Below are 15,153 nucleotides of genomic sequence, written 5' to 3'. Positions count from 1 at the left end.
TCAGGAGAAACTGCCAGCTAGAAAGGAGTGGCATACTATATTCAAAGTCTGAAAGGAAAAAACCTACAACCAGAAGACTCTTCCCAGGAAGATCATCATTCAGAGTTGAAAGAGAGATTAAAGTTTCCCAAACAAAAGTCAAAAAAATTCATCACCACGAAACTGACCTTACAAGAAATGTTAGATTTCCTTAAGCGGAAAAGGCCACGACCAGAAGAAAACAATGAAAGAAAAAAACCTCAGTGGTAAAAGCAAAAGTATAGTAAAAATAATGAGCTAACCACTTATAGTGTCAAGATTAAAAGACAAAGGCAGTGAAATCATGTGTATTTACAGTAATTAGTTACCGCCTACCAAAATACAAAGATACGAAATACGACATCACGTACATCAAACATTGTGAGAGAGGGAGTAGAAATGTAGTACTTAAAGTGTTCCAACTTAAGTAACCACCAATTTAATACAGACTAAAATATATATAGGGTGTTATATATAAACCAAAGGCCAATAAGAGATACCCCAAAAGGACAGAGAAAGGAATCCAAACATAAGACGAAAGAAAATCACCAAGACACAAGGGAGGAAAGCAAAAGAAGTAGAAGGCAATAGAAAAGAACCACAACAATAGCCAGAAAACAACAAAACTGCAATAAATTCATACATTTCAATGATTAATTTAAATGTAAATGGACTAAATGCTCAAATCAAAAGACACAGACTGGCTGAAAGGATGAAAAAACAAGACTTATCTATATACTGCCTACAAAAGATTCCCTTTCAATGTAGACACACAAACTAAAAGTGAAGGGAGGAAAAAAATATGCCATGCAAACAGAAACAAAGAAAATTGAGAGCAATACTTCTATCATACAAAGTAGAATTTACAGCAAAGACTAACAAAGAAGGGGATTACATAATGATAAAGGGTTCAATCCAACAAAAACAAGTTAACAATTATAAACATCTCTACACCAACATAGGAGTGCCTAAATAGACAAAGCCAATATTAACAGACATAAATGAAGAAACTAATAACAGTATCAAGAGTATGGGGCTTGTTAAAATTTTTTTTCATGTTTTATTTATTTTTGAGAAAGAGAGAGAGAGACAGCATGAGCAGGGGAGGATCAGAGAGAGTGGGAGACACACAGAATCTGAAGACAGGCTCCAGGCTCTGAGCTAGCTGTCAGCACCGAGTCTGATACAGGGCTCGAACCCAGAAACCATGAGATCATGACCTGAGCCGAAGCTGGACACTTAACCGACTGAGTCACCCAGGCACCTCAGAAGTACGGGACTTTAACATTCCACTTACATAAGTAGATATCACTCAGGCAAAAATCAATGAGGAAACGGTAGCCTGAAATGACATATTAAGCCAGATGGACTAAACAGATACATACAGAACATTCCATCCAATATCAGCAAAATACATATTTTTTCAAGGGCACATGGAACATTCTCCAGGAGAGATCACATGTTAGGTCACAAACCAAGTCTCAATAAATTGAAGAAGACTGAAATCATATAGAAATCTTTTCCAACCAAAACAGCATGGAACTAGGAGAAAAATTAGAAAAAAATTGTAAAAGATGCAAATATGCGGAGGATAAACAACCTGTTACCAATGGGTCAAGGAAAAACTCAAAGAGAAAATAAACAAAATACCTTGAGACAAAAGAAAATGGGAAAACAACACTGCAGAACCCACAGAATGCAGTGAAAACCTGTACTCTGTCCATACCATGCAAAGCAACCTATAGATTCAATGCAATTCCTATGAAAATACCAATAACATTTTCCATAAAACTAGAATAAATAATCCTAAAATTTGTATGGAACCACCAAAAAACCCAAATAGCCAGAGCAATCTTGAAAAAGAACAAAGTGGGATATATCACACTCCCAGATTTCAAACTATACTACAAAGCTACAGTAATCAAAGCAGTGTAGTACTGGCCCAAAAATAGACACATAAATCAATAAACTAAACCCACTTAGTTTACTATACACACACACACACACACACAAATATATATATATTATATCACACACACACACACACACACACACACACACACACAGAACATTAGCCCTAAAAAAAGAGTGAAAAAAGGCTCAACATCATTATCCATCAGGGAAATGCAAATCAAAACCACAGTGAGATACCATCTCATACTCATTAAAATGGCCATAATAGAGAAAGACAAAAGTCAAGTGTCGGCAACAAAGTGAAGAAACTAGACCCTTCATACACTGTGGTGGACAGATAAAATGCTGCAGTCACTTTGGAAAACATCTGCAAGTTTCTCAGTTAAATAGTTATCATACCATCTAACTTCCTATTTAAGGCAATCTGATTTTTTTTTTTAATTTTTAACATTTATCTTTGAGACACAGACAGAGTGTGAGCAAGGGAAGGACAGAGAGAGAGGGAAACAGACTCAGAAGCAGGCTCCATGTTCTGAGTTGTCAGCACAGATCCCAACATGGGGCTTGAACCCGTGACCCATGAGATCATAAGCTGAGCGGTCACTGGATTCTTAGCTGACTAAGCCTCCCAGGTGCTCCAAAGGTTATCTGATATTTAACACAAAGTTATTCTATAGCATATTAGCTCTTTTTCTCCCAAATACCAGGATGTGCTAGAAATTTAAAGCAAAAGAAAATAAAAATTTCAAAGTGTGTAGAATAGTTGTTGTTTATAAATCAGAAAACATTTAGTAAAAATATATTAAATCTCGGGCAACTGGGAACTTCTAGAATTTCAATCACTTTGGATGGTTGAGTCTTCTCTAGCTTTAAGAACTTAGAAAAGGTTATTTATGTTTTTGAGAGACACAGAGAGAGAGTGTGAGCAGAGGAAAGTCAAAGAGAGAGGGAGACACAGCATCCGAAGCAGGCTCCAGGCTCTGAGCTGCCAGCACAGAGTCCGACGCGGGGCTTGAACCCACGAACTGTGAGATCATGACCTGAGCCGAAGCCGGATGCTTAACTGACTGAGCCACCCAGGCGCCCCAAGAACTTAGAAAAGGTTAATGATTGTGATGTAATCCCCTCGCATGCCCTTGCCTTATTAAGCTGAGAAACTGGACACAACTTGGAAAAAGGATATTTATTATTCCCTATATTATGTTATCCACCCTATTTTCTTTACTATCTAAATACGCAGCATCGCAAATTTATACGTTCTGCCCAATTTCCTGAAGAGAAGACCCCTGTTCATTTCCGGCTCACCATTGTATCCTGAGCACTCCACACTGTCACAAGCATGACCAAGTTTATTCAATGTGCTAGGATCCCTTTCTCCCTCTTAAATTGCCGCCCCAATCTTCAGCGGAGTTAGAAGCTCCATGCTGTCTTATGACTGAATATTTAACAAGAGAATGCAGGTGGTAGAAGGGGGCCTGACTGGCTACAGATCAAATACAGGAACTGCAGTGAATACATTTTATGAATCTTTATGGCTTCTCAAGAGACAAGACTTTTAGATTCCCAGTTATGGTTTAAATGGATGAGGCTGCAAGCTCTCTTAGAGACAGATTCAAGTTTGTTCACTAGAAGTATGAAACAGAGCAGAAAAATGTTAAGCTGCTGAACTGTCAAAAGGTGTTTAAACCTGATATGGAGATTTAGCGATGAGAGACTAGCAAGTTTTAAAACAACATTTACTGTAGAAAACGTATACTCTCCACTTTAGATCATATTTTTAAAAAAATCATTTAAAAAAAAACTAAAATTATCTATTATTAATAAAACATCCTTTTGGCTCAGATACCTTGCAGATCATGCTGACCAAGTTTTAACCTGTGCTGGTCTGAGTCATAATCAAGTAAAGTTTATGCTACAAACGTGAAATTGTATTTTAAACGAAAAAGTGAAAAATAATTTAAGTACATATAAATGCGTTCAACGATAACATGACTTTACAAAAAAATTCTTTTTCTCTCTCCATATTTAAAGTTGTCACTTACCCACATTAAAAGCTGTGAACAGATTTTTTCTTGATGGACCTAAAAAGTAAAAGAAATATTTGTAAAATACTCATGTTTTGATTGAACTCTCACACAAAAATTACCCATTTTAAAAATATTTTCTTTAAAAATTTTTATTTATAATTTTTTATACTTTTTGTATTTTTTATTTATTTTTGAGAGACATACAGAGACAGTGTGAGCAGGGGAGGGTCAGAGAGAGAGGGAGACACAGAATCCGAAGTAGGTTTCAGGCTCTGAGCAATCTGTTAACAGAGAGCCTGACATAAAAATTTTTAACAAAAATATTCATTTATTATTGAGAGACAGAGACAGCGTGCGATTGGGGGAGGGCCAGAGAGAGAGGGAGACACAGAATCTGAGGCAGGCTCCAGGCTCTGAGCTGTCAGCACAGAGCCCGATGTGGGGCTGAAACGCATGAAATGAAAGATCATGACCTGAGCTGAATTTGGACACCTAATCAGCTGAGCCACTCAGGTGCCTCTGAAAATATTCAAAAGGAAAACAAAACAAAAAAACATCTTCGAAACAAAAAAAATATTTTGAAAAGCAATTCAGTACCTAAATTTTAGGTTCCATATGGGAAACAACACTGAAATACAGTCAACTTTATCAAGTATAGTCTAGGTGTAAAACGATTTCCCAAGGGTCCCTGTGTGGCTCAGTCGGTTAAGCGTCCGACTTCAGGTCAGGTCATGATCTCATGGTTCATGAGTTCGAGCCCTCTATCAGGCCCTGTGCTGACAGCTCAGAGCCTGGAGCCTGCTTCAGATTCTGTGTCTCCCTCTTTCTCTCTGCCTCATCCTCAGTCATGCTTTGTCTCTCTCTCTCTCAAAAACAAACATTAAAAAAATTTTTAAATGATTTACCAAATAGAAGAATGATAGTTTAAAGGTGATATGAATTCATATTCACAAATGATAGGAGAACTAGACAATATTTTCAGCCAAGAACAGCTGCATGGGAATGTCAACAATGCTGGACTTACACACATATTACACACTTCATGTTATTCCGCTGCTGACACAGCAAAGAAGGCAGAACGTTATGAATCACAGCCACTAGTGTGTGATTTCTGAACCTGCCAGGCATTAAATTAATCCAGCTCACTTGCTATTCAGCCACAAAGGAAAAAATATTGAAGCTTTTTCTCCAACTGACACAATATGAAACCACAACCGGGGGTCCTTCCGCCATGTGTATGTTTATCAAATCACCAAAAAGACTACAATTGTATTTGTCAATTACACATTATTAAGCTTAAAAAAAATACAAGTGGTGGTAACAGGTGCAGAGCTACAAGATCAGCCACTACAAGAAAACCAGAAGTGCTTCCACTTGACCAGAGATTATCATTTCTACAGCATAATCCTCTGCAGATGGCTGGAGTGGCTGCCACATTCTATCTGCGGAGTTTTACAGACGCCATCATCTCAAGAGATTACTTACATTCATTCCCACGTAAGTAAACACTGTGTGACACAACAGCTTGCAAATTCAATAGCCAGACGTTTTAGCAAATTGCAGTGCCCTATTCTATACAGTTATCAGTGGAATCATGAAGTTTCAATTCTCTGCAAGTTATCTGGGATAAAATTTTGACACCTGATGCCACTGTTAAGTTACTGGTGTATGTTGTAGATGTTGGGGCTTTCTCGTCATCAATAAAAACCGCAGATTCCCAAACCAATGTCATTCTGGTAGGAATGTCGTCCTAGCAATGGTCGTCTGATGCTTTAGAAACTTATATAAGACCGTGGACAGATAAGAACCTGAAGGCATGCTGAAGAATCTTTTTTGCCCATATTTATGCCTATTTTCTCTTCAATAGTGTAGAGAAGAGAAAGCACTGACAAACACTTGCTAGGTGATGAACCTCAAGTCACTAGAGGACTCTACACACACACACACACACACGTTGAGGATGAGCAATGGACGCTCTCACACTGCTATGAGAGACGAACATCTTTCTGGAAAAGTCCTGAGTAACATATTAACCATTTCAGCAGGATTCATACAGTTTAACCAGTAACTCCTCTTCCAGGGATAGCTCATAGAAGTAATTAGAATCTGAAGTGACGAATGCTTACATTCAAAAATGTTCGCTCACCTCAGTACCACATGCCATAGTAAGAGTCAGAAATTGTCCACAACCATGGAATTGGAAAATAACCATTTAAAAAGAAGAGGCTCTTGTGATATGCCACTAAATTTTTTTTAATGTTTTTATTTATTATTGAGACAGAAACAGAGGACGAGTGGGGGAGGGGCAGAGAGAGCGTGAGACACAGAATCTGAAGCAGGCTCCAGGCTCTGAGTTGTCAGCACAGAGCCCAGGGCGGGGCTCAAACCCACAAACCGTGAGATCATGACCTGAGCCAAAGTCAGATGCTTAACCGACTAAGCCACTGAGGTGCCCCATACTTCACTAAATTAATAAAAAGCAAGACACAGCAGAGTATACACATTATTTTAGGTTTATTTATTTTGAGAGAGAGAATGAGTATGAGCAGGGGAGGGACAGAGAGAGAGGGGGAGAGAGAGACAGAGATTGAGAACCCTGAGTAGGCTCTATGATAACAGTGCAGAGCCTGAGATGGGGCTCAGATCTTACAAACCATGAGCCGAAATCAAGAATCAGATGCTTAACCGACTGAGCCACCCCGGTGCCCTGAGACTGTATGCATTATGCCCTGAGTTTTCCTAAAACAAAACCAAAACCATTATTTATGCAGAGGGAAAAAACTGGAGGAAATGCAACAGCTGTTTGTGGTTGATGGAATACAGGAGGGCCCTGCGTCTGTGTTTCCTCAATATTAAAAGGCGTGTGTGTGTGCCACTGTGTCTACTGCCACATTCAGTCATTGTTAAAAGTAGAGGAATGGGGGGCACCCAGGTGGCTCAGTCACTTAAGTGTTCGACTTTGGCTCAAGTCATGATCTCATGGTTTGTGAGTTTGAGCCCTGCATCAGGCCCTTGGCTGTCAGTTCAGAACCTGGAGTGTGCTTTGGGTTCTGTGTCTCCCTCTCTCTCTCTGCCCCTGTCCCCCCTCCCTCATGCTCTGTCTCTCTCTCAAAAATTAACCTTTAAAAAAAAAAAGTAGAGGAATTAGGGGTGCCTGAGTGACTCAGTCAGTTGAGTGTCCAACTCCTGATTTCAGCTCAGGTCTATGATTCAGGGTTGTGGGACTGAGCCCTGAGTCAGGCTCCGCACTGAGCAGGAGCCTGCTTAAAATTCTCTTTCTCCTCCTCTGCCACTCTATCCCACTGGCACTCTCTCTCGCTCTCAAAAGAAAAAAAAATGGTAGAGAGATTATCAAATCAAAAGGCTAATTCTTCTGGGCTCAAAAAAAAGATCTCTTAGGATCATAACCTCCTGACTTGTATTTGCCTTGAACCTAAGATAAAACTGAGATGCGCAAAAGTCTAATTACTGCCTGTAAATGGTGTCATTGAGGCAAATACTCTTCAGTTATATCTGACGATACGTCGTCTGCCCAGTTTTGAATACTTCTTACTCACACAAACCACAGTAGTGCTTTCAGTAAACTATTATTTTCTAATTGAAATTGTCTATAAAGAAAACATTTGCGATCCATTTGTCCTTTGTTTTCATGACTAATGAAAATCAAGAAAACTTGTTAGATGTATCTTAACCTACGTATTAGGGTAATGTATGTGCATATTTTTAATTTTGTCCCCAAATCATTAATTGCTTCTTACTCTGTAACTAAGCAATTTTATTCTGCTAAAACTGAAATACTGGAAGATATTTTCCCTGTCATGGATAAAATGATTATAGCCCAGAGGAACTAGAGTAGCTGGGATCTACTAGTGGTGTAAATAAAATACTTTTCTTAAAAAAACAAAAACAAAACCCTAGCAAACCCCACCTCTAATATGATCAGAGATTACAGTCACGTTTCTCCTTCATATTTCTTTCAGGTAAGAAATCTTTCAATTCACTAAACACTAACCCACCTTCTAATGTGGTTCAGACCCACTTTAGACTTGGTGATAAAGCTTCATGAAAACACTTCTTTTTAAATATGTACCACATATTTTATAAACCTTAAAGTTATTCTTTGTAGCCACGGCAATTACTAAGCGAGTAATGTAAAAAAGGAGAAGAGAAAGGGCGGGGGACACGGTTTGGACCAAAGTGGGGAAGTAAATTATGTATTTCTAACTCGTTGTTCCAGATCATGATCTTCAAATAATTTAACCCTGGAAATCTTAATTATTTTCACCTGATTCCTGTGCTCTATCTCCTGATTTATATGCATCGAGTTTTAACTGCAGAACCTACCAACTCTTTGAAGAAGGGCTCCCTTGGTGGTAAAATGTATTATGTGCCCTTTTTCAGGGAGACTGTAAGTAACTGTTCAATATGCCATGAGCCTAGTTGCCAAAATTGGACTTCCTACAGGGTAAGCACTTAAAAAGCATTCTTTTTCCTCTTTTCTCTGCAATGAGGAACATACCTTTTGGAGGCGTTTTTAGTAAGTGGGCATGAGCTCTGGGAACCAAAGGCTTCAAATATAAAGATCCTGAGGAACCATTCTGAAATACTGGTTTGGGAGGTTTTTCCTCATACTTGATGACAGTGGCATTCCCGGCTGTAATAACACAGAAGAGTACAATTTATTTTCTAGATAAATGCAGCATCAATTTTCCACAATCTATTCCTTTCCCCTTGAAGCAACAAGGGCTCACGAAGACCCTACAATATGCAATTATTACCACATAATGGGAATAGGAAGGGAGTGCGTTAGCGACAGTTACCACGCATCCTGGCATAATCCAGGTTTAGGTGTCTTGTCCAGCCAAGTTTTCACCCCAAATAAAAGTTGGAAGATAAATCACATGGCCATCTGTGCCGTGTAATAAGCACGCCCAAGGTGCAGCAATGAAGAGCAACCATCTCCACGGGGACAAGGCAGATGTGCCAATAATCTAATCCTAATGAACACTGGCGGCCAGCTGTGTTAGTAATGTGCAAACAATAGTGTATCAACTCAGTGAGGGTAACAAGGATGAGACCTGGTTCGGATCCTTCCTGACTACAGCCCGGAGGTTAACTCCCTCATCTGCCCTGGGACAAGGTGCCTGAGTCATAAAGCTAAAACAGAAAAGCAAATCCCACCAAAATAATGAAAAACATCTTGTAAGTGACACGTCAATCTTTCCTCTCTACTCACACAGGAACCCTCTCAGGGAAAAAAAAAATTGTTTCCCCGTATTAAGAGAATGACTAGACCCAGAACTTTTGCAGAAACGAAGATGCTAACCAACGGTGTTTAGGCTGCGGTCTAATTCTGGGTCCTACTACAGTTCACCAGGCCGAGGGGGCTGCCACAGAAGTAGACCTACAATATTTTCCAGGGAACATGTTAGAAAAAACAGTAGAGGGAAAAATTAAGGGAGCAAGTACTGTGCTTTAGGTGTAATATGCCCATGAATCTTTGGAAAGGGCATCTTCCGTTCTGCTGTGGTCTCTAATTTTGCCTCCAGTTCTTTACTGGGACCCTAAAGGTAAAAGGCAAACTTAGCACAACAATGGACAGTGACACCTCAGAATAAAGAACACAACTTTAAAAAACAACGGTGGTGCTTTACAACTTGGTTTTCTGTCAGAACCACCATTTGAAAGCATGGAGAGGCACGCCTGGGTGGCTAGTCAGTCAAGCATCAGACTACGGCTCCGTTCATGCCCTCGCAGTCCCCAAGTTCAGGTCCCATGTTGAGCTGTGTGCGACAGGGCTTGGAGCCAGCTTCAGATTCTGTGTCTCCCTCTCTCTCTTCCCCTCCCTGCTCGCTCGCTCTCTCTCTCTCTCTCTCTCTCTGAAAAAATGAATAAACCTTAAAAAAAATTTTTTTAAGTTAAAAAACAAAACATGGAGAAAATTATAGCAAAGCCTTAAATAGATGCCTTGCTTACTCTTATTTCTGCTTTTGCCCAGTAATGACTAAAGCCCTTCAGCCTCAAAAAAGTAAGTATCAAAATAAACACTAAGCATCTTTCACAGGTGCTTAAGGGTTCTTCACATTTATGGCTTCCCATTGGACTATAAAGGGAAACCAAATCTTCTATAGAATCCTTAAGGTTTGTATTTGAACTTGGGGCAGGGAAAAGGGCAGAGGAAAAAGAAAGGAACACGGCTTGATTCCTGCACCGTGAACTCCAAATGAGAATGTATTTTCACACTGTACGTTCACTCACTTGATTCACAATGAAGTTTTGTGAAATAGCGTTCTTCACTTGCGGTTACTTTAGGAAGATACATCTTTACCTTATTTACTGCAGTGTTTTCGGCAGGGGGAGTCTACATTTTAACAATCTCAGAAGCGTCAAAAACCTCACAGTAAGAGTTTGAGAAACAGTTCCAGCATGTACAGATAAAGACAAATCATAAGTGGTTTCAAATCTCAGTAAGTAGTATTTAAACAAAAAAAAAAAAAAAGGAAGCAACAGTAATGACCTGGGAGAGAGGGGGTGGAAATCAGTGTTTCCTTAAAACACCATTCTAAATTCACTTTTCTCCATAATGGAGTCATCTTCAAGAAAGTGCACTGTCTAGAAGCTTAGCTCCTATCAGGATTTTTAGTAGTAACTGTTTTGCTTTTTCTAAGAGATTAATTGCCGTGTTAGACAATACTCAAGGATACAAACCCAGTACTTTGTCATTTTCTCTCCACAGCCAAGGAAAAAAATCCAAACAAAAATACTTGCAAAGTTTTCTGGTCCTCTCTTCCCATAAAAGTTAATCTTTTTATCCCTGTCACCTTGCTAACCATACAACCCCCTGACATTTTTCTATCACCACAGCCTCATGGGGCCAGAGCGGAAATCCACAGGTTCATTCACTACCTGGTTCCCAGGTTTCACTTCCCTGCCCCTGGATTTTTTTTGTTTCTCAACTGAGGTTCCACCCCTAGTTCTGGACATCCAGTTCTGTTTTAACACTCAGCACCTAATCATAAATTTATTACCAACCTTGATTCCTTTCTTCACTTCACATTAGACAACGCTCAGATTCTACCTTACTTACAACTATGTTATGAATTTGAAGTCAGACATTTTTCACTAGGCTAACTTACCCAACTCCTACAACAGCGTTTATGGATGTCACAAACCCATAAAAACACGCTTTTATTCTTCCCTGATGTATGTCAAGTCACTCTACAATGAGCCGTCTGTTCATTCTTACTGTGCCCACGTAACATTTCCAATAGTAGGTCAAATCAACATGGAGCCTTCCCTCCCTCTGAGGGGTTTCTGTCAATTTCCTCTCCTTCTTTCCAGTTCCCTTTCCTCAGAACCTAAAGACTTGATCTTTCTGATACTGAAAATTACAAAGAGCTAACATAAATGATAATACTGAAGATGCTGCTATCATGTAATTCAACATAACCTTTTAAAGGATGTGTGACAGAATTTCGTAGTCTTAAGAGAACAGAATCAAAATTTCATAGAGCATATCTTTTAGATTTGCACATAAAATGGATATTGGGCTTCAATTAGCATTTCAGCTCTTGCTAAATCAGAATCCTGAAAGGAAGTAAATGATGTTATTGAAGTCTTGATCCTGTATTATAACAGTTTGGATTTTTGCCTTACTTTTCTTGAAACATTTTTTATAGTCAGCTGAGAATAAGACATCTATTCAGATTTTTTGGAAAGCTGAGTTTAATTCACAGACCTAATAGAAAATTGCATGATCCTAGAATTATTCATACTTTTCATTTCTAAGCTTTAAACACAAAGACTTGCAGTTTCCAAAAAACAGACTAAAAGGATTTCTAAGTAAAGCACAAGGCGGATTTCTCATGAGGCACAATAGTCCTGTCCCTTGGCTCCCTGTCACACACAGACAGGCTGTGTTGTCCTGGAAACAAAGCACCACTCTTCAGGCTCAGCGTAAACACCAGGTCCAGCACCAGATCTATCATCAGCTTTATAATGTGGGAGGGTCAAAATTCCTACAGAAAGAGAACATTTTTGAGTTTGACTAGGTACAATCATTTCCACACACGTGCGCACACACACTCTTTCTGACCTTCTATATACACAGTTCTTGTCTTCGCTTTTTTCCCCAGTCCAGTAATGGCAGAGCTGGGCTCCACATACTTTTAGGACCAACAATTACACATCTTTCAATTCCCTAAATACTCCTCAGTTGGTGCAGTGCTTTCTAGTCACCCCCAACTTGAAGGATGTACTTCTCTATGAGACATGACATCCTAAAAGTATTTCTCCTGTCCTCTATTTTCAGTTCCTAACATGGCAGCTGGTTGGGTATCCTGGTGGTGTTTCAGTTTCCCCCTGTCCAGAGCTATTATATCCAAATGATGACGACCTGCTGGCAAACATTGCAAAATATTAATATCATAGTTTCAAGTAATGAACAGAATCTCTGATACCCGAGTGCTGGTCCTGGCTTGGCCACTGCCTCGCCTGCCTCCCTTCCTCTCTCTATGTATATGAGTGCGTTTGAAAATCAAGTTTGGAAATGGTACATGTGCCCTCATGGGCCCCTCACTAAAGAAATATGGCACCCAGTTCGTGTGAGAAAGTAGAAAATACACATTGGGTCTCTGCCCCCAATTCCTCATACACATCTCCTGAAATTCTTATAATTTCTTAGGTGACAAGGAGTAGCTTTTTTTCTGATGAGGTGACTCCATGTGGGTTGCTGGAGGGGGGCTGGTCACTGCCAAGACCAAATCATGACTAGAAACTTGGAATTTTTGTGCCCTGCCCTTCACTTTCCTCACAAGGGAAAAGGGCTAAAAATGAACTTAATGATCAACCATGCCTATGACATGAAGTCTCCATAAAAATTCCCAACTGTGCAGTTGGGAGAGCTTGAGTTGGTGGACACACGCCGAGAGTGGCAGCCTGGAAAGGGGTGGATGCTCCCCGCCCCTCTCACATAGCTGCCCTACGCCTCGGTCCCACCTAGATGTTCATCTGTGTCCTTTGTTAGGTCCTTTCACAATAAAGCGGCAAATGTAAGTCAACGTTCACTTGAGTTCTGTGAGCTGCTCTAGCAAATTCACCGGACCCAAGACAGGAGTCGTTGACACCTCCCAAGTGCACCCGGGCAGTGAGAAGCACAGGTGACAACTGGACTTGCAACTGGCATCCCAGGAGGGGAGGGGCAGCTTTCAGGACTGAGCCCTTAACCTGTGGAATCGGAAGCTGTCCGGGGGAGACAGAGTCAGGATTTTCAGACCACCTGCCTGGTGTCTCAGGGAACTGCCTGCTGCGGTGCAAACTGCCACACATCCAGTTAGGAGAAGGGAGTGTGGTGAGTGGGGAGCAGCACGAGAGTCCAGGAGACACACGGCAGGCAGGGCTGGCTTTTCCCTGCACAGCACGGGAGCGCGTAGTTTTTCTGTTCCAGTCCCACCGAAGCCACCTGCGTCCCTCAGAATTCTCGACACAGTGCTGCAGGGGCCGCAGCCCCTCGGGGACTGTGTGCAGAGTCAATACGTGACATCACACATGTGGTCACCCAGCTCCCCGCAGCTGTAATAACAATTCAGAACTACCCTTGTTCTGTTGCGATCCTTGGTCCTGGCTGCCTCAATTATGCCGGAATGACAGATTCTCTGGAATCCTTCGTTTCATTTCCTCATGGTCAAAATGGGATTCAAATGAAAGAAACGAGAGTAAGAGAAATCAGAGTCTCAAGAGAAAGTGAAGAGATTCTCAGAGAAGCCTAGACAGAAGACGTTATTTTCTTACCCCAGAAGGGCTTCTCATTGTTCCAGATTTATGTGCAAACTAACATTTCATATACTACATTCTGGCACCTGGTTAACATCAGCTTTTGTTTTTGTTTACTGAATTATGTACATGCACAGAGCAAACATTCTGCTTATTTCTTGAAATTTTTTTTGTCCATGTGTCTAACGCTACCCGCTGTGCCAGATCATCTGCCTACCTGGCTTAAAATCAAGTTGCTACTGAAGTCTACACTTTCAGATTCCAAAAGCAAAATGACTCAACTGTGTAATAACAAGAATATCTCATATGTACCCCCAGAAAACCACTGAAAGAATGAAAACAAAATTAATGCCAGTCTAGATAATAGTATTTTCTTATTACATAGTCCACTCAGAGGTGCATAAATATAACCGTGTAATACAGAACGAGGGTATATATACACTGCTTCGCACACCTTCCTCACCTGCAGCAGACAACACTAGTCAAACACAAACCTCGGCTCTAAACCCGGATGCAGCCTGAAAACCTTTCCACACTCTACTACTCTGCGACATCTGACCAACTGACCAGGGGTTGGCAGGTGAGACATTACTCCTTTGCCCTCAGCAACAACTCAAACAGTCATCTTCAGACTATTAGACACCATCTTACTGTAGCGAAGAAAATCCAGGTGAAAGAAACGTTTGATGCTGCAAGGGTTCTGGACTTGATGTGGTACCACCCTCCCATTTATCAGGGGAGAATCCTGGGGCTAGGAGGGTAGGAAATCAATCATCCACCCTCCCCTGAGTTAGGGAAACTAAGAGAAGACGGAGGTAAACGCCCTTTTCTATGTATCACACCAGCTGAGCCAGACCTGGCCGTGAAGGTGAAAGTCAAGAATATTCCGTTTCTTTAGCCACCTTCCTGTTCTCCTATTCCAGAAGAGTACCAACAGTTTTGGTGTGCATCTTTTACATTTCCCACCTTAACATCCGTCTCTCAAAAATAAACCTTTTGTGTGTGTGTGGCCAACCTGGAAGAAGGAAGCCTTTGGATTTCACATTCACTAAAGGAGCAAAATTATAAACTCTAAACACTTCCTTCTACACTTACACAACGGCCCTCAAACCTTCAACTCTATTCAAGATACAATATATATTTTAATCAGTGAACTTAAAAACTGGATTTTAGTGGAGTCTGAAAGAGCTTATAAATGTTTAAACTCTATAAATGAGCACATTTGACACAGAAACTACTGTGCAATATTTCAGGTTAATATCACTTATAAATTTTCTATGCTTAGAAGGACACACAGAAAGAACCAGCTAAAATCTCCAAATAAGAAAAACGCATTATCTTATCAGAGCTTGATTTGGTCATGTGTTTTATAACTCAATGTTATTCCGAAGTACCACGAACCAGCTGCTAATTTTACAACAGC

The 15,153-nt window shown here is 40.4% G+C and overlaps 1 protein-coding gene across 6 annotated transcripts in view; it reads right to left on the bottom strand.

The window, feature by feature from the left end:
- The window catches only part of MTUS1 (microtubule associated scaffold protein 1), a 116,111-nt gene that overhangs the window by 61,738 nt on the left and 39,220 nt on the right, over positions 1–15,153 (bottom strand). For 4 of the 6 annotated variants that reach the window (XM_029934996.1, XM_029935006.1, XM_029935013.1 and 1 more), the window contains 2 exons: positions 8,479–8,613; positions 3,975–4,013 (listed from right to left, as the gene is read on the bottom strand). In XM_029934996.1, the coding sequence (XP_029790856.1) occupies positions 3,975–4,013; positions 8,479–8,613 (174 nt within the window). The remainder of the gene's footprint in view (positions 1–3,974; positions 4,014–8,478; positions 8,614–15,153) is intronic. The other 2 variants (XM_029935023.1, XM_029935042.1) reach the window with 1 other exon arrangement.

The sequence above is a fragment of the Suricata suricatta genome, chromosome 1 (genome assembly GCF_006229205.1).
Source record: "Suricata suricatta isolate VVHF042 chromosome 1, meerkat_22Aug2017_6uvM2_HiC, whole genome shotgun sequence".
In the NCBI taxonomy this organism is placed as follows: Eukaryota; Metazoa; Chordata; class Mammalia; order Carnivora; family Herpestidae; genus Suricata; species Suricata suricatta.
The sequence above is the reverse complement of the archived record's forward strand: the minus strand, read 5'-3'. Positions and strand labels throughout refer to the sequence as shown.